Source organism: Poecilia reticulata, chromosome 2, assembly GCF_904066995.2.
Source record: "Poecilia reticulata chromosome 2, P_reticulata-male-v2, whole genome shotgun sequence".
NCBI lineage: Eukaryota > Metazoa > Chordata > Actinopteri > Cyprinodontiformes > Poeciliidae > Poecilia > Poecilia reticulata.
Genome location: NC_088831.1, coordinates 18,676,487 through 18,702,879, shown reverse-complemented (window position 1 = coordinate 18,702,879; position 26,393 = coordinate 18,676,487). Strand labels below are relative to the sequence as shown.

Below are 26,393 nucleotides of genomic sequence, written 5' to 3'. Positions count from 1 at the left end.
AATGTGTCCAAATCTTCAATATTCCGCTGAAGTTAAAACACAACTTTGCAATTGCATCTCCATTAAATAAGGATTAAATTAAAACCACGTGACCGAGTTTTAAACTCCATAAGTCATGGCAGGTTTACTCATTTCAATTGGATGTATTTGCATTTCAGCATTTGTGATGTTGGCGTCAGTGGAGGCTTCGTTCGAAGGCAATATTGATGATCTGACCATTTTCAAGTAGTATAATGCTAATGGTGAAATACTGCAAGAGCACATTTTCAAAGAAACTAAATTCTAATTGACATTTAACCCTGAATTGGAAAACATTTTACATATTCAAAATAAAGTAAACTGGTCCCTCAAACGGGGCTAAGCACCAGACTGAAAACCTTTCATTCAGTTTTTGGTAAAAACTGAGGAAAAAAATGTAAATTGAGCTCGTTTTAATTATGCAATTTATCGCTTATTGCCACAGGCCCACATGTACAACCTGAAACTAAACAACAAATTAAAAGTATTTGCTTTTGAAAAGTAAAGTTTAAAACGATCAAGCGGTTCTGCAACAGGACGTCCCGATTCAACTAGAACCCTGTTCCCTTGACTCTTAACATCAAACCCAACTCTGAGTTCAGACTTCCGAGGTAACCAGAACGCATCGTAAGACTTCAAGGTGGGTGTGCTGTGGTGGCGCAGGGGTTAAGCACAACCCACATATGGAGGCCCTAGTCCTCGACGTGGCTGTCGCAGGTTCGATTCCCAACCTGGCGACCTTTGCTGCATGTCTTCCTCTTCTCTCATTTCCCACTTTCCTGTCAATCAACCATCAAATAAAGGCCACTAGAGCCAATAAAACCTTTAAAAAAATTAATAAAAAAATCTGCCTGTGGAAGCAGAAAATTAAAAAAAAAAAAAAAAAAAGACTTCAAGGTGAGAGGCTAAGCTACACCTGCGTGTGTGTGTCCCATCACACACACACACACACACAGTGAGCCGTGTTTCATGTAGAGCATCAAGACATCCAAATGTGTCCCAGCAACAGTTGGTCACGTTGCCACCAGTGTGGAGTTGAGGCTACAACTTCTGGATGGCAACATTTAGTCTGAAGGGTCAGCAAAGAAGCTGAGGAAAACCTAAAGGAAGTGGTATTCTGCAGGAAGTACAAATATGGAAGCTTATCCCCTCCCCTACTGTCAGAGAGCTGAATCTCTAATTTAACCTTTTTATATGGCGTTTGTCATTCCAGGTGTGCAGTTGAAATAAATACATTTGAAATGAGACTAAACAAACTTGCAAGTAATTTCTCAGCAAGATTTTTGATTGTCAAAAGTTGAATATAGATCTAAAGTTCTAGTTCCACTGGCAGATTTTTTTTATACAACATGTTTTAAGTGAAAAAATCAGCCATGGATGAAATCAGTGCTTTTTATCTATATTAAACTTCTATAATCATTTCAAACCTGCTCCTGCATATTGCAGAAAAGTTCAGTCTGCTCCGGACTCTTGTTGGTGCATCTGGAGCAGGAAAAATGCAAACTAGTGGCTTAATATTCCAGTTGAGTGAAAAGCATGTTTTAGCCCACTTTTTGGACGGGTTTTTTTTTTTTTTTTTTTGCTCACTCTGTGGAGGTCACACTGGCTTTTGTCTGCTGAGCAGGTTTCATAACGGCTGTTTGTGACGCCCACTTCGTATAATTTGTGTGTCATGTTGTGAAAAGCAGGTTATGGAGCCATTAAAGTTGGGTGAAGTCAGAGAGCTCCAACCGCTAATCTGTTTAATAAATTGTATCGATCACCTATTTGATCAGATCACTGTGATCACTAAATTAGAAGCAGCTCGAAGTTTCACGTCTAACTTCATGATGTGTGTGTGTGTGTGTGCGTTAAGTTACATCTGTGATTCTGTGCTTCCATATAAGAGCTCTTTACTTGTGTAATCCCACCAACCGGCCGTCTCCAACCCCATCCCTCCTTCTATCACTCCATCCAGGGGATTTGACGGCCATTAAGCGATAGCTTTTTGGTGTGTTTGTGTGTCACATCACACACACACACACACACACACACACACACACACACACACACACACACACAGAGTGAGCAGTGTTTGATGTAAAGGCTCTGCTCCACTTGCCTGGTCGTGCTGCAGAGAGTGGACTGACACGGGACGGACAGGATGGACACACGCATGCGGATCTGGATAGGGAGCTGTGACACACATGGATGCAGCTCTCCAGAAAGGGCTACAGGTATTTCTTTCCTCCCTCACTCCCATCTTCTCCGGTTGCGTCTCTCCCCGCTGATGCATTCATGAGATATTTGTACGACTCGTTAACAGCTGCTGCTGGTGTTTGTGCGTTTCCAGACCTCCATTAATCCTGGCATGTTCTGGATGAGAGGCGGCAGGAATGACTTCCTTCACTTTCACCGGTCAGTTCCAGCTTCACATCTGATGGCGTCGCTTCTCTGTGTGACGGCTTCGTTCTGTCGGATGACAACAGACTCAAGCAGACGTCAACGTGTGAAACGCTTTAATATGAATTCGTTTTTTATAGCGTCAGCATAATCTCAGTACAAAAGACAAAAATTAACCAAGAGCTAATTGTTTTTAAGAAATGGGCCATTAAGCGGTAGCTTTTGGTTAAATCTGTCCAAGTAAAGTTTATTAACATAGAACATTTCAGACATCCAATGTGCTTTACATGATGAAAATATAATACACTAACCCTTTATGAAACAAGCAATAAACATTACATTTTGTCAAATGCCTTCATCAAAAAATCATGAGCCAAAAGTACATCTAATATATTAAAAACTCCAAGCAGGTGAGGTTTTAGCCTTGATTTAAAGGAGCTCAGTGTTTCAGCTGTTTTACAGTTTTCTGGAAGTTTGTTCCAGATTTGTGGTGCATAGAAGCTGAATGCTGCCTCTCGTTTGGTTCTGGTTCTGGATGCAGAGCAGACCAGAACCAGAAGACCTGAGAGGTCTGGAAGTTTGATGTACTGTGGTCACAGATGTTCAGTGATTTATTAACTAACAACAATATTTTAAAGTCTATTCTCTGAGTCAGATTTTTAAGTCAGACCTGTGAAGATCCTGTTGCAGTCATCAATGTGACTAAAGGTAAACACATGACTGAGTTTCTCTAGGTCTTGCTGAGACATTTGTCCTCTATTCAGGTGATAGAAGGCCAAGTTTGTAACTGTCTTTATGTGTTTCTGAAGGTTCAGGTCAGAGTCCATTACTACCCCAGATGTTTGGCCTGATCTCTTGCTTCTAGCTTTGTGCCCACATGACTCTACATAGACCCTCTTTAGGTCCAAAGTTAATAACTTTACTTTTGTTTCTGTTCAACTGAAGAAAGTTGATCCACACATTGATCTGCTCTAAGAATCTGTTGAGAAGAATCTCATCTAGAGCAGATCCCCAGTTGGAGATCATCCTGATGGACTCCAGCAGGTCTGGTTTTCATCAGGCTCCGGATCTGGGATTGGGGCGGCCATAGAGGAACTTTGAGTTGTGTTTTTCTGCATCCTTATATCATGGAAAAACTAGCTCTAGATTGGATCAAATTCTTTTTTACTATCTGGTATTTAAGGGAGCCATGCAGTTTAACAAGGTTAGCCTTTGGAAGTCTCCTCACTCTTCCATGTTTTCTTCATTTATGTTTTTCATCTGTTCTTGAATTTCCTCCGTTAGGGTATGATGCGTTGTTTGGTAGACCTTGGAGCCTGCTTCATGCTGTCAGGTCCTGATTCGAATGCAACAAAGTGAACTTTTCAGTAAATATATGAGGACAGACATGGCTCTACTTACTATAAAAATAAATGGAACATTTAGCATTGTGAGAAAATTATGTCAGTAAAAAATCTCACCAATGGCCTTCGGACGACACCTCAGATTTACACTGAATTTTGGCTATCAGAGTAAAGGGGCTTGAATACATTTGGATGCAACACTTTGTAGATTTTATCTAGCTGTGCCGGACAGCCAGCTGCCCTGACGGAGCGTCTGCAGGGATTCGGCCTCACTGCCCTGTCTCACCCGTTGCCTTCCAGTCTCCGTGCTGTGCCTGCTGCCTCAGTCGGCGTTGGCGCGGTGGGCGTGCGTCCGGGCCTGCCCGCCGTCCTGCTCCTGCACGCAGGAGAAGAGCTGCAGCGTGCTGTGCGACCGCGCCGGCCTGGCCGAGCTGCCCAGAGAGTTCCCCTGTGAGGCGTCCGCCATCAACCTGGAGAAGAACCGGCTCAAGTTCCTGTCGGAGCGGGCCTTCGGGACCCTGCCCTCGCTCAAGTCTCTGTCTCTGGACCACAACAACATCTCCTTCATCACCCCGGGAGCTTTCAAGGTTTCCTTTTCAGTCGTATTTTAACCATATCTCAATGCGCAACCTTTTTTCCAGCCAGACGGCTGGGTTTTAAATGTAATTCAATGCAATGAGAATTTAATAGAAAACGTAGCAGAGGTCCCTGATTGTTGCCCCTTAACCTCGATTGTTGCTCTACAAGTTTACAGGTACAAAGTCTTCACTTAGAATCTATGAAGAATCTAAAACCTCAATTTTTTTGTATAATTTCTATCAAGAAGTTGTGTAAAATTCCCCATGTCTCATTTCTGCAGCTGTTTCATCCTGGAGTCCAGGTCCCTCCAGGCCGTTCCAGACAACAAATGAACATGGTCATTTATATCTTTTGGGTTTCCTTCCAGAAGCTTCTCCCAGTATTTTCCTGGAGTTCTGGTCCATTCCTCCTGTCAGAACTGGTGGAACTGAGTCCATTCTGTAGCCCGCCTCACTAAGGCGCCTTTTCAGATCTGATAACAACTTGGACTGAGGTCAGGACTTTGTGATGATGGAACCAACACAGTGGCTGCATGACCAGTTTGAATGTTTAGGGTCATTGTCCATTTGGAAGACCAATCTGTGCCCAAGCTTTTACTTCCTGGCTGATGTCTATAGATGTTGCTCTAATGTTTCCATTTAATTTTCTTTCCTATTTTATGAAGCAAACCAGTTCCTCCTGCAGCAAAACATACACTGCCAGCTGGGACGGTACAAGAATGTAACAACGGTCCTTATACCCAAACAGTTCCACTTTGGTTTCATCAGAGTACAGTCCATCCCTCCAGAAATGAAGATCTTTGTCACTGCAGTGTTCATCTGCAAACTATAATCTGGCTTTTTATGTTTCTCATAGAGTAAAGGCTTCCTCCTTGCTGAGCGGCTTTTCAACTAATGCAGTACAAGACAGTTTAACTGTGGATACTATCATTGCCTTACCAGCTTCAGCCAACATCTTCATGAGGTCTTTGGCTTTTGTTTTGGGCTCAATCTGCACATTTCAGAACAGAACCCGTTCGTCTCTGGCACCCAGAACCCGTCACCGTCCTGAGCTTCACGATGGCTGGACGCTCCCATCGTGTTCATACTTGGTAAAAATGTTTGAACAGATGAGCGCGGCCCCTTCAAGCAACAGTAAATTATTCCCAAGGATGAGCCAATCAGGTGCGGCTCTGTGATTCTGTTCCTGATATCTTGGCTGCTTTCTGCTGAGTGAGTCCAATTAACTCAAATGGGACAGTTCACCTCTCAGGAGTTTGTGGAAGGAAGCCCAAAAGTCATACATCTTAAGACAGTTATCCCTGTTATCTAACCTTTGGAATTAGAGGAAAAATAAAAAAAAAAAAGTCTAAAAAAAAAGTCTCACCAATTTTCTAGCATTTAACAAATATAAGTAATTTTGGTAATTCTAACTCAACTAAATCAAGAAAAGTTTGGTCTGACTTAACTTCAGACTGAGAGAAAAATGTGTTTGTGTCCTTTTACTCAGTGGTTTCTGCTGTAGCTAAGAAACTACTGAATCTAAACAACAACAACACTTAAAAACCTGCATCTTCCAGGGCCTTTCGAACCTGCTGGAGCTGAAAATGGCCCACAACGAGTACATCAGCTACCTTCACACCCGGACGTTCACGGGGCTGAAGAAGCTGCTGCGGCTGGACCTGTCCGACTGCAACCTCTTCAGCATCCCCGACCGCATCTTCATCGAGCAGACCGCCATGACAGAGCTGCTGTGCTTCCAGAACAACTTCCGCAGGATCCCAGGGGCCATCCGGGGCATGGAGAACCTGACGCACATCTACCTGGAGAGGAACAAGATCGAGGCGGTGGCCTACAACTCGCTGCTGGGCCTGGGGAGCCTCAGGTGAGCAACGCCTGCAGGCATCCTTTACCTTCCTACGGGCGTCTGAATGAAACGGGCGACATGTTTCATTCAGGTAGAATGCAGTTTGTAAAAGAAAAGGAATCCATGTTTCATGTTCCAACCAATTCAACGTCGTACGCTGCTTTATATTGATCTGTCACATGAAATCCACCAAAAACCACCCTGAAGGTTATGATGTGAAAGTAGGTTGGGTGAGGATGTTACCTTAGCAACCCTATTTTGCCACATCACCTTGAACGCCAGAGTATTGTGAGTAAATGAAATGCAGCTGTGAAACACTTGGAAGCAACTAAAACATTTCATAAGAAATTAGAGACTTTGTTTCATGTTCCAGTAAGAAGTGAGGCTTAAACCCCCAAATATGCAGATTATTGAACCACGAATGGACGGAGGGTCTCCGCATTTAGGATTGTTAAACTTTGTAGTCGGAAGATTATTGATCCACAGACGCCAACATGTCCACTGTTTTCCTTCCTCTTTGTCTCAGGTACCTGAACCTCCAGGAGAACCGCATCAATGTGATCCATGACAACGCCTTCCAGGACCTGGTGCGGCTGGAGAACTTCTACCTCAACGACAACCTGCTGTCCGACCTGCCCCGGCTCGCCTTCAAGGGGCTCAGCCGCCTCAAGATGCTCAACCTCGGGGGCAACCAGCTGACCAACGTGTCCAAGACGTGGTTCGGTGACTTGGCGGAGCTGGAGGTCCTGTACCTGGACCGGAACCAGCTGCTGAACATCGAGGAGGGCACCTTCGAGAACCTGACCAGCCTGATCACGCTCCACCTGAACAGCAACAACCTGACCACGCTGCCCCTCAGCGTTTTCCAGCCCATCTACTTCCTAGGTCACCTGTACCTCTTCAAAAACCCCTGGGAGTGCGACTGCGCCCTGGACTGGCTCAAGCAGTGGATGGAGAGCTACAAGCTGGTGCGGGACATCCCGTGCGCCTCGCCGTCCTCCGTGGCAGGCCTGGACCTCAGCCAGGTGGTGTTCCCCACGGTGAACGGCACATGCGTCGACCCCGCCGAGCTCAACCTGACCACAGCATCGTCAGAGGTGCAGCCCACCACAGAGAACCGCTTCAACAGCCTCATCTCCAAGCTGCTGCAGCAGGAGCTCAGGGAGGAGATGGGGAACGGGACCGAGAGCGCGCGCAACGCGACGCTACCGGAGCCGGAGGAGGGCCAGCTGTCGGCGGGCGTCGGAGGCCGGAGGACGCAGGCCGTTCAGTCGCTGCTCTGCTTCACGGTGACGTGGCTCTTCTGGGGTTTATTCCACGTGTCACATGCTAGACTCTGTCTTCGCTGTACATGAAGAAGAGGACTCTAGCGCCGAGAGTTTTCATATCGCTTCTGAGTTAGAATGTGCTTTTATTTCTCCCAGGAGGTCTGAAGGCTTGTTGCCCTTTGTAAGAGCCTCCGAGTTGGCTTTTGGACGTTCCTCCAGCCGTAGAACGTGTAGCATGTGGAATATGACCTGGCAAGCACTGTTTCTATGGGAACTGATATCCTTGTGCTCAATATATCCTGAACTTAATGTTTTATGGGGTAGTTTCAAAAAAGTTTTTACCCTCTTATAGAGTTCTTCTCTTTTTGCGTACCTGTCCCGTGAAGCCCTCCCTGATGCCCGACGCTCAGGAAAAGCCAGGCGGTCGTCACGGTAGAGACTATGGTGTTCCATCAGACCGTCAGTTCCAGAAATCACGGAAAAAAAACAATTGTAAAAACGGACACAGGGTCCATTACCACCTCTTTTAGGACAGCAGAAGGATTAAATGTTGGAGATAAAAGTTAAACTGAGTAAAAACAAAATGTTTTAATAAAAGAGAAAAAATGTCGTCAGGCTTCATGTGAATAAGTAATTGCCCCATAAGCAATAATGGGGGGATATAGTAATGATAGCAATGCCATCAAGTATTTGCAATATCTGGCAAAATTGTCATAATTCAGCTAAATTCTAGAGTTTTCAACCAATAATGTCTTATTTAAAGGGGCAGTACCATGTAATTTCCAGGGATATAGTGCTATTTTATAAAACAATCAAGTAACTATGTTACCTTTAGTCATTATTTTATCACATATAACTTAAAAGGAATATTTCCTCCTAATTTAAAGACTTGAAATTGGGCCTCTGTCACTTGAAAAACTCCTCCTCTTCCTGAAACTCTGCCTTCAGGAACTCATCACAACATGGTTCCTCTATTAACAATTTATTATTATTTATTAACATTTTTACCAGTAATACACTGAGTAGTAGCTCCTGTAATGAGCTGAGCAGATAAGCAGGTCCGCCAGGTGTTTGCTAATTGCTGCTGGCTAGTCTGAAGGAGCTGAGTGAGGGAGTCACTGGGTCGGGTCGCTCTGTCAGGCAGAAGCTCGGAAACTTAGAAACTGCAGCTCAGAAGAGGAGCTTTGTTCTCGAAGGCGTAGCTAGGTCCACTCAGGAGTTTTGCACAGCTAAATAGTTGCCATGGAGATTAAAGGATTCCTCACACATGCCTGGAAAGAATCAAAGCAACACTCCATGTGTGTTTTGGATGAGGCAATAATTTAACATGATGAAAAAAAGTTGATTTTACATAGTAAAGCCACTTTAAGGTCCTGCCAACAGGATATAGGTCCAAACTTTGACTAGGGCCCTGCAAAATTTCCCAGCTGCACAACCCAAGTGTGTTTGAACTTAAGGTCAGACAGTGTCCTCCAGGATCTTCCAGCCACGGACCATCACACCACCTCCCCTGTGTTTGACTATGCATGATGTTCTCTTTCTGAAATGCTGTGTTAGGAGCAGGACACACCACCAAATACATTTCCCAGAAGTCTCTGGGACAATGGAGGAGTTCATAATTTAAGAAATTGTTTTAAAACTGACTTAAAAAAAAACAACTCAAACATTACAATTTAAATGTGAATCGTTTAAATATATAAGGGGAGAAATACTTCTACACAGCACTGTCCATAGACATTTTTTGCAGGTGGATACAACCAAACCTGCCTGTTAACAGGCTCTGCTCTCTTGCATAAGGCTCAGTTCGAATTAAAGTGATGCAATAGTCTATAATGAGTGCTTTCTGTTTTTCTTTTTTTTAGTATCTTCATTCACATCTGTGTGTAACATTAAAGGAGATAAGCGCTCCTGTCGTTATCTCCTGGACAGATGTCCTTTTTGCTCATTTCTCTGCGCACTGCCGCCGCAGCCTCTCCATAAACGCATTAATCTTCTTACTTCTACTGTACGCTACGGCGGGCAGGAGGGACATTCTTACTGCTTCTGCCTCCTGGGATGAACTCTTTCCCAGTCTGCTGGGTTCAACTCACAATTGTCGGAATGCGGAGTCGGGTGTTCTTGTTATGAATCTTTTCCAGCATAATTGTTTGTTGTCATTGTTTAACATGAGCCACTGCTTTTCTCTCTTTTTCTTTTATTATTATTATTTTTTACCCCGCTGAACAGGTAGTTTGGGTTCCGGTTCTATTGTCTTTCGGGACCAAAGTTCTGCTACGTGATATGTTTTATACTAATAAAACGAAAAAGAAGAAAAAAAAACGACTGCCACTGAACTCACCACATGCTAACTCAGCGGCTCCTTTCAGCCCCGCTCGAGGAGCTGACCTGTTTTAGAGGTGAACTCCAGTTAATCTGCCGGCCTGTTGGCCTGTTAATGTAGGATTAGGTCGGGACTTAGACAACCGGGAGAGGCTGGAGGCTCCACCTCATCCCCCTGGTTCTCCCTGGATCTCATGCAGCTGTGTTTCTTCTTTTATCCGGTAATGATGCTGAGATGTCGCAGAGAGCAGTTATGTGAGTCGCAGAGGTCTGTGGCAGCTTTGAGAGTTAGCGGCTCCGTAAGAAGCAGAGCTTTAGGTCCTTGTAGGTTTTAAACACACACACACACACACACACACACACACACACACACACACACTAGCTGCGTTTTCATTACAAAAGTACGTAAAACTTCGTCGGTATTCCGCTAATGGCGAAAAACCAATTGCGGTGCTTCCTTTAAATAAGAAACGCAATTAAAATCACGTGAATACGTTTGTTCACGCGATAAGCCCTTCCAGAACATCCTCCTCCTACCACTTCCTGTCATCTTCATCGTCGTTCCCGCCAGTAGCAACGTCTGATCGTTCACAAATTGAGTGATGTGAAAAACCTGTTTCCACTGCAGTTTTGTGTTAGCATCAAAACCTTTTAGCTAAAATAAGCAAATTTATTTTTGGCGATTCCAATTTGCGCAGTTAGTTGGTCATTGGAAACGCAGCTATAGTATACTTGACAAAAAAAATGAGTATGAGTAAATGAGTAAAAAGTATGAGAAGAGTCAAACACACTTTGTCAAAAGATTTAAATGATCAAAGGGAGCCTTGAAGTGGCAGCAAAGAGGAAAGTCTCCAACTCAATGAGGAGCCAATATCACAAAGATTTATATCTTGATTTACCCAGAGAAGAGGAGCAAGTCTGGAAAAAAAAGTCTGGAAAAAATGTATGAGAACGAGGTGCTTGAACACCTAAAAGATGTTTTCCTTTCCCTGACACTCTGTAGCAACCTCCTTATAGATTGCCTCTAATTTGACATATCTTGACAAAATTTCCTTTAAGCTCAAGTTTTAGAGCAGAACTTATATTTCCCTGATCAGTTTGCTACCCTGATGACCTCGGACAACAGTCTTTCCATTTCTACAAACATTAATACCAGTAAAATTTACAATAGCAAGCTCTTTGGTTGCGTAACAGAGGCAGGAGGCTTCTCTTTTCTACCCACAGTGTGTGTGTTGCTCTTGAGGACTTAACAGCGACGCAACAGCTGCCAGTACATTATTTGCGAGGCCACTTAAGGTTTTCTCACAATGCATGTCATCTGGCCCTGAAACGTTCTTTCTAGCTAATGGTACACTAGAGAGCAAGTTAAAACAGGCTACTGATACATTGGAGAAGGACAAGGCTGGCTGCCGCTCCAATGCTATTAATTCATTTGGCTCAGACACTGGGAAAACACTTGAGTAAAAACATTCAGAGATAAATCATACGGCTTTACTTAAAAACACAATCCGAAGAGAGAAGAAATAAATCCGTTTCACTTTCATGAACGTTCTCTACTTTTAAAGCAAAGGGAACTCTTTGGGAAAAGGCAAAGTGCTCATTTCATTCTTTATTGTGTTGCTAATAATCAGCCAAAAGTCACTTTGGCATGCTTCTGTTAAAACTGTTTTTGTTTCTCAACAAAGCAATCTGGCTTGTGAAGCTTTCCTGAAAAACTAAAGTATATACTGAAATATATAGTAGTGATTGCTGGTGGTCCTTGAGGAGGCTGGTTCATATATTTTAGCTAACTATTCCGAAAATGGTTCGCTAAAATAGAAGACAATATTTATGTATTATGCCAATTTTATTCAGTTGTAAAATCGGGATGTCTGCTGAAGGAGTAACATCAATCTCTGTCTTTAGGACTGTTTAGAAACATGTTTACTGCAAACAGCCAGCTTGTCCTTGAAGTAAACAGCTTACTACACATTTTGTAACTGGAAGCTAACATGGTTCATGAACTAGCTAACAGCCACCGTACTTCCTTGTGGTGACTGTGGGTTTAAAATGCAAGAATGTAGTTTTAACTACAATGACGTTACCAAAATCGCAATGAAATGAAGTGATTCTCCAAATGTCGAAACTGTATCACGTGACTGTTTTACAATATAATGATGTCATTGCCCCATTTCCTGTTTCTTCCATGTCTGAGAAGTCATAGCTACATCCTGCCGTCCATTTTGGAGATTTGATGGTCATCTTTGACAGAGGCAAACAGAACACTGTCAACACTGCCTCTGGTTTTTCCCCCCGATATTAATAGTGTGGGATTATGGAGCATGAGTAAAACACAGTGTTCGGGATCTGGTTCACCCTAATCACTCACTTGCATTAACTGAAATAACAAAAAAAAAAAGAAAAAAAAAAAGAAAAAGCCAGCCAGACAGAGAGGTGAGCAGAGTGTGCATTCACCTGAAATACCTAAGCCACAGGGAATGGGTCACAGGCTGGACTGGGCTGATCAGCATGCATGAGGTGGTTCCATTAAGGAACTTGACCTAGATTTGTGCATAAACTGTGCTGAGTAATGGTTTATATTTATTATGCTTTCTCTCTCATACTTTGAAATATATATGAATTTCATATAAATAGGTTTTTCATCTGCACTGCATGTATATACATCACAGCTCTATGATAAAACAATTTTTGCTCCATTCAGTGCATAAGATAAAAAAAATATCACAAAATATTTAATCGAAGATCATATTAAAAAATAAATAAGAGTTATGTCAAAGTTCAATTTAGAGAGAAATCTGTGTCAGATCAGTTTATTGATCACAAGAAGCGTTTCTGTGATCAGTTGTTTCTATTAAGGCCACGTTCCACTGATGGAAAAAAAAATGTGTTACACCGCTCCAGACTTAAACAGGATCTCTGTAAGATTTTAAAACAAAGAAACTGAAAACAAGACTGGACAATTTCAACAGTTTTAGCCTCTTCCATTGGTATAAAGCACAAATGAGGTTAGCAGTACTGACTGAAAACAGCCATTTCTGAGACCCTCCGCTTATCAGAGAGATTTGTGGATCTTTGCTGGTCCATCATGAAGAAAACTGGATGCGTTTGTTACCTTTTGCTTTGTTGTTCTCCATCAGGGTCACAGCATTTCAAGATCCCTCCATCAGTTTGCAGCAGGCTGAAAACAAGAAATGTTTCCTTATGCTGTTTAGCCTCCCTGCTAGCTTTCACAAGTCTGGCTCTCTCTCGCCTTCTCGCAGCCTGAGAAACCTACAAATGCATTTGAACAACGAAAGTACAGAATCCTGTTTAATAATTTGATACTTTCTCTCTACTAACTAGCTAACTTTGACACCTCATGCCACAACAATGACAGTCCACACTGAAGAGTGTTGTCCAGGTAGCCTGGTAGCTATGAAGCACACATTACTGGACAAAGGTTGAATTTTTGAGTTTCTGTGAGGTCTGAACTAATAAAAGTAAAAATTGTCAGATTCTGGTCACCAGCAGATTTCTTGGTGTATTTCTAGAAAAATATTAATATTCCAGCATACCAATGTAACACAGTCCAAACATAAATTTTACTGACACAAATCTTTGTCCTCTTAGTTTTCATGTAAATCTGTTGCCTGGGAACATCGCTGGATTTTAAGATGATGTTGATGTTCTACTTCTGGGAAGAGAAAATAAAATGCCCCATTACACCGTTTGCTTCCCCCCCAACACATGAAAGAAAATGTATTTAAAAAAAGAAACACTTGACACTGAAGAACACGCAGGGCAGGTGTTCATCAGTCCATCATGTTCACATGTGGAGCTTCCTCTGCTTTTCTCTTCCTTCAAAAAGTTGAGTGTACACTCAGGTACTCTCAGGTTCAGAGTTCGGGACCTCGTCTGTCCGCCGTCGGACTCGACGTCACATCTTGGTCGACGGAGCAAACTCTTCCCGTTTGTGTGCGACAAATCAAAAAAATAGAGAAACAAATCAAGACTTTTATTAGATTTTCTTTTCTTACAAACACGGCTCACGTACATGGTTGATCTCTTTATAAATCTGTGGTTTAGAAATGTCGCCTGAAACTCCAAGGGTGTGCTTAGGCGTCGAATCAACGTCCAGCTCTGTTTTTTTGTCTCGCTCCATCTTCATGTGGAATTCAGTCTGTCCAACAGCAGGAATGTTGGGGTGATTTTTATTTTTTTAAGTCATCTTTTGTTTGATGGAGGTTCATGGAGGGACATGAGGAACACTGACTGACTGACAGCATGGAAGCTCAAAAATGTTCACATGCATGACAACCTCATCCTAATGTCTGAAACACTTGTTCATTTAGAAGAGACAGTACCAGGCAGGCGGATGGATGGATGGATGGATGGATGGATGGATGGATGGATGGATGGATGGATGGATGGATGGATGGATGGGTGGGTGGATGGATGGATGGATGGGTGTGGAACAGCGCCGGGCGCCTAGTTTAAAGGCCGTCGAAAGGGAAACGGCTCGGACCGAAACTGGATGAGTGATGCTGAGCTGCTGATCTACGGATGAGAAGACGTAGACGTAGAAGATGTAGAAGACGTAGTTAAAAGCTTTGTGTGCTTTTAACTTCGGTGTCTTGATAAGGTAGCCACTGCCAGTGTCTCACTAGAGGTGGTTCACAACAGGACCACAGCGAGACGGGAGGTCCGGAGAGCAAGCAACGCACCGACATGGGAGGAACGGGAACACAGTACTGTCTCTTTAAAACAAAACATCTACAAAGATCTAGCCTCCTAGCTAGTACAGACATGACAATATTCACGTATTGGTTTTCTCTGATTTTATACAAGACCGTGATCGATTCAGGTGAGTGCTGTTGATGCTTTCACAGTACCCTGAAGGGAGTCTTAGGTCAAAAGTAGCAAGAAGGAGCTCAACAATTTTCTATTTTTTTTTTGTTTGTTTTTAACTCCTAGATTCTGTTTGCTGAAGATCGGACATGGCGGGAGCGACCGGAGGGGCAGGCGATGCGGGTCAGTAGACCCAGGACACCGGAACCCATTGGCTGGAGGTGCACACCAGGTCCATGGACTCCTCCAGGTGCCGGATGGTCTCGTCAATCTCATTGTTGATGATGGTCATGTCGAAGTAGTGGGCGTAGGTCTTCTGCAGGATCTCCGACTCTTTCTGCAGCCGCTGGAGCGACTCGTCCTGGAGGAGGAGGAGAGAAACGGGAAGGTTTCACCGTCACGCAGGCGGAGAGCGGGACGGGCATGAAGACAGGAAGATTAACACACCTTTACCTTTTCTGTGTTTTGTCACATTACCACAGATATGTGCGTGTTAGAACAACAAAAGTAGTGCATAATTGTGATGTGAAAGTAAATAGTTGCGTTTCTATTTACCTTAAAATGACAGTTTGACATTTCGAAAATAAATTTGCTTGATGCACACATGCCAAATTCAACAAAAACGTAGTTTTTTGATATAAAGTTTTGACTGTAGGATAAGGTGTTGTTTTTGGTAGTATCGAAATTAGGTTATTTTTGCAAACTGACGGAAATACTTTTTTATATAACACGAGTCACATGACCAACAACCAGATGTTACTGCTGCTGGAAATGACAAAGAAGACGACAGGAAGTGGTAGGAGGATAATGGTGCAGCATGGTTTTTAATGACTTATCGCGTGAACAATTATTGATTTGATTTTAATTGTTTCTTATTTAATGGAAATGCCGCAAGTGCAAAATTATGTTGTTTGGACAAGGTTTTGTGAACATTTGTAATGGAAATGCAGCTACTGTCAATGTCAATTTGTTAATGTGGCAAATAAAAACAACAGATGTTGACCAAAGTGTTGCATAACTCAATGAAATAAACTAAAACAACAACAATAAGAACAAGTAAAAAAACCACATAAAATACACAGAATACAAATGTACTCGGCCATCGTCTTCCATTCCTCAGGTGGTCAGCCTAAACTCTCTGATGTTACAAAGTCACCACAATGTGACTCTCCCATGTGACGCTGCGCTGAACCTTCTGGGACACGACGGTTTGAGATTTGCCAATAGATTGTAAACGGATCCCCCATCTGGGAAAATGTCTAGGCCACTAAATACATGCTGTGATTCCTGTAAATAAAGGAGAAGTTTTGCATTTTGAAGTGTGGTTTCTTCCTCTGCAGAGATCTTTTACTATAAACAGTCAAGGACACTAAGGCAGCTAATGTGAGATGAGCAATCTGGTTTTTGGAGCCAAAGGTTATCAGGAAGTCAGCTTGGGGCTGAATTGACCACTTTTAAAAATTATTTTTAGTATTACACATTCACAATTATGCACATACTCTCAGGTTGGTTGATCAGATTTTATGTGATGTTCCGATAAAAGTCACCATAGTTTGTGGTTGTAGTTCGAGGGGTATGAAAACTTTTGACTGCCTCTCTTCTTTTGTCACAGTTCAGAGAAGCTTGTCAAGTTGTTGAGCTCAGTGTGCAGAGACCTTTACTAACTGGAGAGGATGGAGGTTTAACTCACAAAGAGGCACTTTCTATTACAGCTTATAGCAGACACACGCGCGCACACACACACACACACACACACACACACACACGGCTTAGAAATAGCACCTAGCAGTTTCGGTCCTTCCAGACTTTACTTACTGGCAGAGTTCGACACCACCTGGGCGGCTGAGGCGAGAGCCAAGCAAACAAGCAAACACATGCAGCATGCAGAAATAAACGACAACAGGAAGGAGTGAGAAGGGAACAGAAGAGGAAGCAGCTTTACACACACAGGAGGCGGGGCTAAAACCACCGAGCTGCCGGTGGATTTTCACATTTGATACATTTCTAATTAACCTTTGGACCGTAGCTCATTCCTTTGGACCAGAAAACATGACTTTTATCACAACTACCCAGTATTTGTGTTGAAATTTTGTCCTTATTGTACATATGTTGTGCTTATATGTTGCATATTCCTATCTCTGTGTGAATCTATTTTTTTGACTGCCTGTTGCACAAAAACTTCCCCTATTGTGGGACAACAAAGGATATTTCTACTCTATTTTATTCTACATTAAATGTTTAACATTACTTTTAGATTTTCTTCATTCCTATATGATCATTTTTCAGGAATTTATTAGCAAACAGTTTGAGTGAAGAATCAATATTTACAGTGTTTGACTGATTGTCATAGCTTCTATAATTCTCTCTGACGTGACGGGTATCAGCTTCTGGACCAAATCCAGACTACAGACTTGTTCTCATCTCCTTGCTGTTCTGCGTTATTGGTTTCCATTTGTCCTCCTGCTTTTTGACAGATGACCAAGGCTTCTCAGGAGAGTGACGGCCTGCTTCGCTTCTTGGCCTCGGGGTTTTTTGTGTCTTTGCGCCGCACCATGCGAATGAGCTAGATGGAGCTAAAGGATGTCGGTGTGTTTGCTGTGTTTTTTACCTCATTAATGCCCGGTGTGATGGTTGGAGCTGCTATGAAGATGACGTACGGGGCAAACTCCGCCGTCCGCAGGACCTTCAGCGCCTGAAATGAGCCACGTGTTAGCGGTCAACCAGAGCTGGGATACAGCATACAGATTTGTTTGTTTTTTATCCTTAAGACATGATGTCTACTTCAAATTATTTGTGTATAGACATGTTGAAACGTGACATCACACGCACAAGATCCCCTCTGCTCCCTGCTGGAAGGCAAAAACCTGCTAACCGACGATGACCACCCTCAGTTTTAGCTGTTAAGTTATCAACAAAACGCGCTTAATCTTAGAAAAGAAAAAGGGAAGAAGTACTAATTACTAATTATCAACACAATGACAACTAGATAAGGTCCAAGGGTATCACATTTCACAGTAAAAAGATTTAATAAAAAATTAATAAAGTAGGTCAGCTATTCTAGCTCGACTTTGACAAACTTAACATGTGGATGTGCTGTGGAATTTGGCGTGTTTTGGTTCAATAAAAAAAAAAAAGGGCCACCTCCACACCTGACAGGTCATTGGTAGAGCAGAGGCTAATCTGTGTTCAGACAGTTATTAATAAGTGTTAGTAATCACAAAACAAACATCAAATCTTAAAACAAAGAATATGACTGGTTTTTAGTTGTGTTTTTAGTTGTGTTTTTTTTCCATTTTTCTACATTATTTTTCTTTTGCTGTGTCGCACCACACTGAATTAATAATACCTACATCTCCAGGTTTCACATTGTTACCAAATTGTTCCACCATGGCAGCACAGCTATGGATGGCAAGTAAAAGAATCGGCTTTTTGCCTTCTGGCGCTGGGCGAGTGCACAAAATATCAGAATGTAAACAATATTCCAACCATTTATGTCCTAAAACTAACCCTACCCCTAAACTAAACTAAACTCGTGGGAAGGTGTGTTAAGGGGCAGCATGAGACTTATACAAGGTGGCAAAGCGCACACACCTGAGGTTCCACATCTAATATAGCCACAAGTCCCTGCTGGTGGATCTTGCGGATGGTCTCGAGCCGCGTCCCGTACATGGCGTCCTCGTGGCTGCCGTACTCCAGGTACTCGTTGTTGCTGATGTCCTGCATCATCTGGTCGTGAGAGGAGAAGTAGTAGTTCTTCCCGTTCTCCTCGTCCTTCTTTGGAGGTCTGGTTGTGTCTGGAGCCCCAGAGACAGGAAGTGAGGTATTCGCACTTGGACATGAGCGATGGGCATGTACGGTAGATGTGGTGAGGTCTTACGTGGGATGGGGTAGGCAAATCTGTCGGGGTGTTTGGTTATGAGCGTGTTCTTGATGTGTCTCCTGCCCACTCCGTGAGCGCCTGAGGGGTAAACATGGAGGTAAACGGGACGTTTCTCTGACCCCCCGACTCTAATGCCAGGCTTCACTTACCCAACAAAACTAGTGTTTTCCTCTTGAAGGCAGGGAGCTTCACCACCTCCTCATACGTGACCAGGTCTAGTTGATCAAACACTGGAGGTGACAGAGGGAGAGCGGAGTGAGCAGAGAGGAAAACCACCTGGATGGACCTGCTAACTATGTGGTGAAAGACAGGCGGACCTAAACAGTGACGGCTGATGACCGGGTTTGGGTTCTGATCGGAGGCGGATAGTAACTAGCTACATTTACTTGAGTAACTTGGGGAAAAAATACCACCGTTACTACTCTGTACTTTTGACTTTTTCTCAAGTAACATTATGATGAAGTGTCGCTTCTCTTACTTGAGTAAAGTTTCTGGATTCTCTACCCACTGAATGAATAACAAGCACATTTCAACCAAGAATGCATCAAATACACACCATCACTTTATGCTAGCATGTTGGTTTGCTGCAGTTTCTACAAACGTTTTGTTGTTCTACTGTTATTTTCTAATTGTGGCATTTAGAGATCAAGTGAATACACACTGCATAACACGCATCATATATGCTCAGTGGAAGAACGAATATACAACATATGCTGTATATTCTGAAATTGTGCTGAAATGATTGAAGTTCAATACATCAATAAACACCAAAACACAATGACAAAATGATGCTACTGAGGAGTGAACGTACGTTTCTGAACAGAACTGTTCATTTTTATGAACAGATCATTTTACAAACGGCAGTAAGTCCGACAGAGTCTGAGAGATAATACCATTTTTTTAGGAAGTTGGGACTTATAAGCTTTTGTTTGGAGCTGGAATTCCATAATTTTGCTGTTTCTTTCAATCATAATCGAGACCGGCTCATGAACAGTTCACACATGTCCTGCAGTAGCAGCTGCAGGTGTTCTGTATCTGTCAGAAGAATCTATCATGAGGTTTTTACCATGAAGGAGTCTGCAAATATTTTCATGAACAAACCCCCACCCCCAGACATCTCAGCTTTGGCTTTAAATGACAAAAATAACCCATAATAGTAAAGGTGAGATCTCTCTGTATGTAAACAGAGCCCAGAATAAATGAGGGGGGGTTGCAGACTGTCTGTGCTGCTGATCACTGTACAGTGTGTTCCCAGTATCCGAAACATAAAACTCTGTGAATCTGAGGCTGCTGACAAGTGAAATACAACCCCCACAAGTCACTGGGTTCTTCGCTGCAGCTGCCGCCGATCAGACTGCCGCGCTGATGTCAGAGGGCGCAGCAAACGTCACACACGGAGGGAGAAACCCGTGTTGGGCTGGAGATGGTCTGACGGAGTCTGACAAACGCTACAGGAAGCTGCCTGGTTTCAGTTTTGGTCTCAGATCTTCTAGTTGTTTGCGGAAAAACAACAGGAACAAAAGTGAAACGCCGGCAGCGAACGGAGAAGAGAGGGAGGAAGAGGAGGAGGAGGAAGAGCTGGAGCCGGTGGTTACTTACATGCAGAGAGGCCGGTCAGAGGCAGACAGCAAGAGAGAGCAACACAAGGGTCAAAACATGGCCACTTACAAAATGTTACAGAAACAGAGCAGACACTGAGCCGGTCACACAAACTGGCTACGAGCGGATTCACCCTTTATCGCGGCGCAATAATCTCACACTCAAACACTGAAGAAAAGAGTACGAGCTTTACTTTATGTTTATACAGACAAAAAATGTTACAAATTACTGATACCCTCAAACATTCCCTATAAAAAGCATCTAAATTAAGCTTTTATTTTTTTAAAAACAACCTTTTTGTACTTTCCTTTTACTCTCAGAGGGCAACAGGCTTCCAAGTCTCCATAGCAACGGTTAAATTCAGGTTTTACCATAGACATACAATAGCTGCACATTTAAAATGTACACCTCATTGCAAAGCTCCAATAATAAAATAAATAAATAAAATAAAATGTAAGACTTTTTAAGACTTGTTTCTCTTCCAGTAGCCCAGGAACCTTTTCAGAAGCATTAGAATCTGCTAGATGGCGCCGCTGAGAGCTGAACGCGGGTCGGTTTGAGCTCTGGAGCCGGGTTCTGCAACCGCTTCGACTCTGCTACAAAATAACATTCGTCTGGTGCTGCGATGTTTTTATTCAGAACAAAACTAATTATCCAATTACATAAATGAAAAAAACAAAACATTATTTGTACAAAAAGACCAGCAGAGTGAGCTCTTTATGTCTATATGGAGAATATAGATGAAGTCCACGTAAAAATATAAAGCACATAGTCTGAAGTTAAAAAGCATTAAATTACTTTATTATAAGTTTAAAACTCCTTGTACCATTGGTGTCCCTTCTATTGCAGATAACCAATGGTTCTGTATTGGTTAAAAACACAGAGCTGCTAAAATAACCTTTTTTATTGCTTTTATATTGAAATTGTTTTTATTTTATTTTATTTTATAATGCGATTTCTTCCCCTAACTTATAAAAGGTTCCATCTATTCTGTTTTCAGTGTGAGATCAAGCCACCGCAGTAAAATATGACCAACAGAGGAGCCGATACGTTTCCCCGTCAGAATCACAGGAACACAGAGTGACTCCTGTTGCTCCATGGAGTTTGATTGGGATCTGAGGAACCAATCAGAACACGGGATCCCAACCACATGGCCGACGGCTGAAAGCCTCCAGAGCCCCGTCGTGGATCCAGTCGTGTTCACAGACAACATGACCGGACGCAGTGGAGACCATATTCATCTGCTTTCCCTGACGCTTCCTGTAACGTCTGAGAGGCTCTTCATCACTTTCAGGCTCCATGACGTTCACACCCTCCTGCTGCCGGTTGATTACTCTGACTTGTTAGATGATGATGATGATGATCATCATCATCATTTACTCTTAGATTTCTACAAAGCGTTTGGAGCATCAGTTCATTTTGCAATCCTTACATAAATTTGACTTCCAGGTGGAACTTCCTCCAGATTTAATCTTTGTAGAGGGAAAAGACCAGGCGGCCTGCTGACAGAGGCTCAACTCATGGCCTATCATCTTCAAAACAGAGCTGCAGAAGGCATCTCCCTTTTTGGTAATAAGCTTATATTGACACAACTTTTAGATGACACAACCACATTTCTGTATCGATCAATGTAATTCAGGAGGCATCTGGATTATCCCTTAATATTAAGAAATGGGAATTTATGGCTATTAAAAACTGAAATCTGCAACATTCCTATAATAGATGAAGTTTGTTACCTTGGTGTTTTAGTAACCAAAGACCAAAACAAAAGGCGCACCTCTAATTTTAACCCAATCATAAGCAAAAGCTGCAGCAACTTCAACTTTTTTGTGAGACCATTTAACGGCAGAATTTGCAACTTTGAGCGCAAGGTCTGCAGTTTTAGGCCGCGACGATCACAAACAAAAATAAAAACTACATGGCAACATCCTGGAGGGAGTGAACCGTATTTAACTGTGTGTGGGCTGATGAGCAGGCTGGAAGCTCATCAGTACGCCCGAGCTGCTCATGTTTCCCTGAGTCGCCGCCGCCGCACTCTTCTAAGGCATGTCTGACATCTCTTCCTCTCATTCCTGGCTGTGGCTCTGCTACTGGAGCTATGAGGTCTGCTTACCCTCAACTCACACGCACGCACGCACGCACGCACGCACACACACACACACACACACACACACACACACTGATCTCCCTGTTAGCCAGCCACACTGTGTGTTCCTGTGGGTGTGATCGCAGTACCTGCGTTATGCTTTGCCAGATACTTGTCTTTGTACTGCTTCTTCTTCTTGCCGAACCAGGTGCAGCTGGCCTGCTGCTCCTGCTTGGTCTTCTCCATGGCGATGCACGCCACCCGCCTGCCAAAGCAAGCAGAGTTTAGAGAGCCAGAATCGGTTCAGCTGTGGAGAAAGCTCCAGAGTCTGAGATTAAAGTCATCTCTCTGTGTCTGAGGCACCAAAATGGAGGAGCTGCTACTGCTGCCTCCAGCTTATTACACTTCTCTAACATAGAAAGTCCTCCAAGGTCGACACTTCTGTTTCTTTTCTGTGTCTCTGCTCAGACTTCTCAGACCTCCAGTCTGTCCGGCAGAAGGATGTTCACACTGAGCCAGGCTCTGCTTCTGCTGGAGGTTTCTCCCTGTTAAATGGTTTTCCTCTCCACTAACGCCACATGTATTCTGAATATGAGGAATTAATATTCAGTTTTTTGACTTTGTCAGTAACCTTTTCATTAATAGAAAGGAGTTAATCCTTTATTTTTGAGGTAGATTAAGGCAAACCAATAATTTCTTCTGTGACTATTTTCATGCCAAAGTCTTCTTTCCTCTTTGATATACAATGTAGCTTCAAAAGCTTTCCAGTGAAGAAGAAAAATAAGAAAAGCCTCAAAGGCACCGAAGGTTTGTGTGAAGGTTCTGAAAGTTTAGCAGAGGCTGAGAAACAGTGGAACTGATCAGGTTATCAGACCACATCCTCCCTGTGATCAGCCTGCCCAGAAACATGAAACTACCGCGAGTCTCTTGAGCTCATCAGAACAGGCAGCACTTTGAAAGTCCCGTGAAATAAGCTCTGAATGCAGGATAAGTCATTTGAACGGCTACAGATGCTGCCCATGAGGTGAATGTGTTCAGGCACTTTGCAAAAGGAAGAGTTGGATTATCAGAACTCGTAATCGTCTGCAAGCTGAAGTTATTATCTTTGGAACGAAAGAGGAACGATCTCGAGTCAATGCACAACTTCTGTTATTACATCTAGAAACTAGAGATAAGGCCTGAAATCTGGGTGTAGTGATAGACCCAAACCTTCAGAGACACATAAAAGTGTGCGACAGTTACAAAGTCCAGCACCGCATACAGCCCAGAACTTTTACACCTGTATGTCCCACGCATTTAAAACTGAAAAACTAGAGAACTGTTGGGTGATTCTGCAGGATTTACAATCAAGAATAGCAAAAACTGTGAAATTTGTGGCTCTAGGTAGCAGCTTCACTGCATGAGGCTACATCTTTATCCCCCGTAGTGAATAGCTTTAAAAGTTTGGTTTTGTTTCACAGAATGCGTTTAGTCTTGCATGGACAGGCAGCAGAAGTCAGCCACAGGCGAACACAAACATCGGCCGGCCAACTGCCGCTAAACTTGTTCCATCTTTCTGCCCTTGATAGATGGAAAAATGTTAGCTAGCTAGCTCACAAGAGTATGTTAGCAGCCTGTTAGCTGTAAAAAAAACGTCTACAAGATCAATTAGACCTGCCACAACAAAGCTTAAGACTTGTGATTAATGTATTCAAGACCAACTTTAATTTTTAAATGGAATTAAGGCATATTTAAACGGAGACATTTTTAGATATATGACTTTTTAAGGATGCGCGGACACCCTGTGTGTGATGTCCAAAGCTAAAAGCTCAAAGGTGACAGGCTGTCCTCATCAGCAGCTCCAGGACTCTGGAAGTCTCTGCTTTGTAGTTTTTGTTACTTAAACGTAAAACGTATTTTTTAACATTTTACGTTTTCTTCTGTGCGGCGCATTGCGATCTGTGGCTTATAGGTCAGAACAGGTTGGCAGGTGGGAGTCTCCCTGAAGCGTGACCCAGGTGTTTTTGGAGCCGTCTCCATGGGAGGTACTGACCACTCCTGCAGCTCGGGGGACGGGATGAGGCCCGCTGTGCCATTCTTGGTGTTCTCCAGCTTGCCCTGCCACCAGTTGTGGTCGTCCTTGGAGATGATCTGGATGATGTCGCCCACGCGGAAGCGGATGCCGGCCTCCTTGCAGGGGATGAGCTCGTCTTTGGAGGGGTCGTACTCGAACTGGGCCCTCACGTAGATCTGTGGTGAAACAAAACGACTGAAGGCTCAAACCACGGAAGGTGGGGGGTTACGGGGCTAGTCAGTAAAAGACGTTGTGGAGGTGAAGCATGTAGCTACATGGGATCGGACAGGGAGCTGGAGAGGGATCGTTAGGGGGGGTGTTCAGGTCGCCATCTTGGAATCTAGTTACCAAGGAAGAAGGGAGGACGGGGCTCAGTGGTGAGATAAACCCAAACACTGCAGGTTGGTTAAGGAACTCAGGCACAAGTCCTGCTTGTTTCCATCAGATCTGAATAAGTTTGGCTTTATCCTGCCTGGAAACTACCGGAACCACAGAGTCTGTTAGTCAGGTGGGATGACTGGGGGCTGCTGAGTCTCTCTGGGGTTTAAGGAAGTTTGTCTCTTACCTTAACTGACATTTTGTCCTTTGTGGGAGGTCTGGATCCCATCTAGGATTTGAAAGCATCACACGCATCATGCAGCAAAAACGTAGCAACACGACTGAACAGCAGGGGGAGGGAGAGGATGGAGGAGGGGAGGAGCTTAGCTGGTCCTTAGATGGTGAGTTTAAGACTCTGTTATGAACTACAAGCCACTCAGGTGAGCCTGTCGTCTGCCGCCCTCTGCTGGCCATTAAGAGAACTCTCAGCAAAAACACCAAACCACACCAAGTGTTTTTCTTTAGTCCAATTTCTGGTGCAAACGTCTTAGTACAAATGAAATAAGACAAGCTAACAAATAACTTTTGTATAAGATGCAAGAGCTTGTTTTAAGCCACAAACTGATTATTGATAAAAAGAAAAAAACACTAGTTCCAATGGAACTAGCACTTTTATATCAATATTAAGGAATTATTAACTTAAACAAGCTCCTACATCTTGCTGAAAAGTTACCTGTTAGTGTACTAAGATGATTGCACCAGAAACTAGACAAAAGAAAAACACTTGGTGTGGTTTGGTGTTTTTGCTGTGCTTCATTTTTCAAGGAGGGGCTAAAATGTGTGAGTCAAAAGGAAGAAATGGGGGCGGGGGGCCGTTAAGGGAAAGAAACGCGTTAGTGATAAGAGGGCAGAAGGTTTTATTTCTCACTCAGGATGTGCTTGAATTTTGACGCGTTTAAAGCGAAATGGGATGGATTAAGGAAAGTTGAAGTATGAAGTGGGAGTGGTTCACAGGTTAAACTGGAGCTGCTTTAAAAAGAGTCAGAACCCAAATGATCATATCAAAACAGTTAATTGAAGAACGCTGTAGTAGTTTTCTTGTATCGCTCAAGTGATTGACGTCAGAAAATGTCTAATCTAGAATGACTTGGAGCGTCGCTGGCGATGAAAAACAGTCCTGCCTAAAAAAAAGGTAAAAAAAAGAAAAAAAAAGAGTATAAATCTATATGGGAATCTATAAAATCTTTAGAAAATATCCAAATTCAATTAAAATTTAATTTAAGCCGTCTAATAATTGTTTTTGCCCATAGTTGATCATAAAACGATAATCTAGAGGGATGAGCTGATCCTGACTGAAGAACGTGGTTATGTTTGCCAATATGAAGTGAGATTACGAAGAGGCTAAAGTTGTGTCAACAAAACAACCTGGAGGTATTACATGGCCTTTCAAAATAAAAGCATCAATTAGTGTGATTGAGTTCTCTGTTTCTGGAAGCCGTGTGGATCTGCAGCTTCTTCTAACCACCAAGCAGTTCATCCTCCCTGCATCGTCTTCTCAGAATCAATCAAACCTGTTGTTGTTGTTGTTGCCCCCCCCCACAGATACCAGAGCGATATTGATCTTGATGCATTGTGGTCTGCTGAAAGCCGGGCAGCAGCAGGCCTTTTAACTATAAATGATGTGTTTATGCATTCAGAGCGAAGCCACACGTTCTCCTAAGAGGATGCAGCCGATTACTTTCCACGCTGCCCGCAACATTAACCAAGACCATAAACAGACATCTGGTACCGAGCGGTTCCTGTCTGTTCAAACGGTCCTGAATGGCTCTGACCGCCGTGTGGAGAGGGTGAGGAGCGGGGCGGACAGGGGGATGGA

At 43.2% G+C, this 26,393-nt stretch overlaps 2 protein-coding genes across 15 annotated transcripts in view; one reads left to right on the top strand and one right to left on the bottom strand.

Moving 5' to 3' along the window:
• The first annotated feature begins 39 nt into the window (after nucleotides 1-39).
• nyx (nyctalopin) lies at nucleotides 40-8,032 on the top strand. 2 transcript variants are annotated; one of them, XM_008437183.3, is made up of 5 exons: nucleotides 40-2,234; nucleotides 2,351-2,415; nucleotides 4,044-4,330; nucleotides 5,881-6,185; nucleotides 6,694-8,032. In XM_008437183.3, exons 2-5 carry the CDS (start codon nucleotides 2,394-2,396, stop codon nucleotides 7,520-7,522), a joined length of 1,443 nt encoding a protein of 480 aa, XP_008435405.2. In that variant the 5' UTR covers nucleotides 40-2,234; nucleotides 2,351-2,393; the 3' UTR covers nucleotides 7,523-8,032. The 2 variants fall into 2 exon arrangements, with proteins under 2 accessions (XP_008435405.2, XP_008435411.2); XM_008437189.3 differs by having other exon boundaries at nucleotides 2,324-2,415.
• Nucleotides 8,033-13,733: 5,701 nt separating this feature from the next.
• caska (calcium/calmodulin-dependent serine protein kinase a) overlaps nucleotides 13,734-26,393 on the bottom strand; it is a 149,714-nt gene continuing 137,054 nt past the window's right edge. For 7 of the 13 annotated variants that reach the window (XM_081599134.1, XM_081599146.1, XM_081599163.1 and 4 more), the window contains 7 exons: nucleotides 24,179-24,375; nucleotides 22,296-22,411; nucleotides 18,611-18,691; nucleotides 18,459-18,539; nucleotides 18,173-18,375; nucleotides 17,190-17,273; nucleotides 13,734-14,942 (listed from right to left, as the gene is read on the bottom strand). In XM_081599134.1, coding sequence (XP_081455260.1) covers nucleotides 14,766-14,942; nucleotides 17,190-17,273; nucleotides 18,173-18,375; nucleotides 18,459-18,539; nucleotides 18,611-18,691; nucleotides 22,296-22,411; nucleotides 24,179-24,375 — 939 coding nt within the window. In that variant the 3' untranslated portion in view covers nucleotides 13,734-14,765. Of the gene's footprint in view, nucleotides 14,943-17,189; nucleotides 17,274-18,172; nucleotides 18,376-18,458; nucleotides 18,540-18,610; nucleotides 18,692-22,295; nucleotides 22,412-24,178; nucleotides 24,376-24,764; nucleotides 24,807-26,393 lie in introns of all 13 variants that reach the window. The other 6 variants (XM_081599119.1, XM_081599115.1, XM_081599140.1 and 3 more) reach the window with 2 other exon arrangements.

What these genes read in the sequence shown, in the direction of transcription:
- nyx (XM_008437183.3), top strand. Translation starts at nt 2,394, where the DNA reads ATGACTTCCTTCACTTTCACCG. An exon ending in GACTTCCTTCACTTTCACCG is followed by an intron (nt 2,416 to 4,043) that starts GTCAGTTCCAGC and finishes GTTGCCTTCCAG; the next exon opens with TCTCCGTGCTGTGCCTGCTG. An exon ending in CTGGGCCTGGGGAGCCTCAG is followed by an intron (nt 6,186 to 6,693) that starts GTGAGCAACGCC and finishes TCTTTGTCTCAG; the next exon opens with GTACCTGAACCTCCAGGAGA.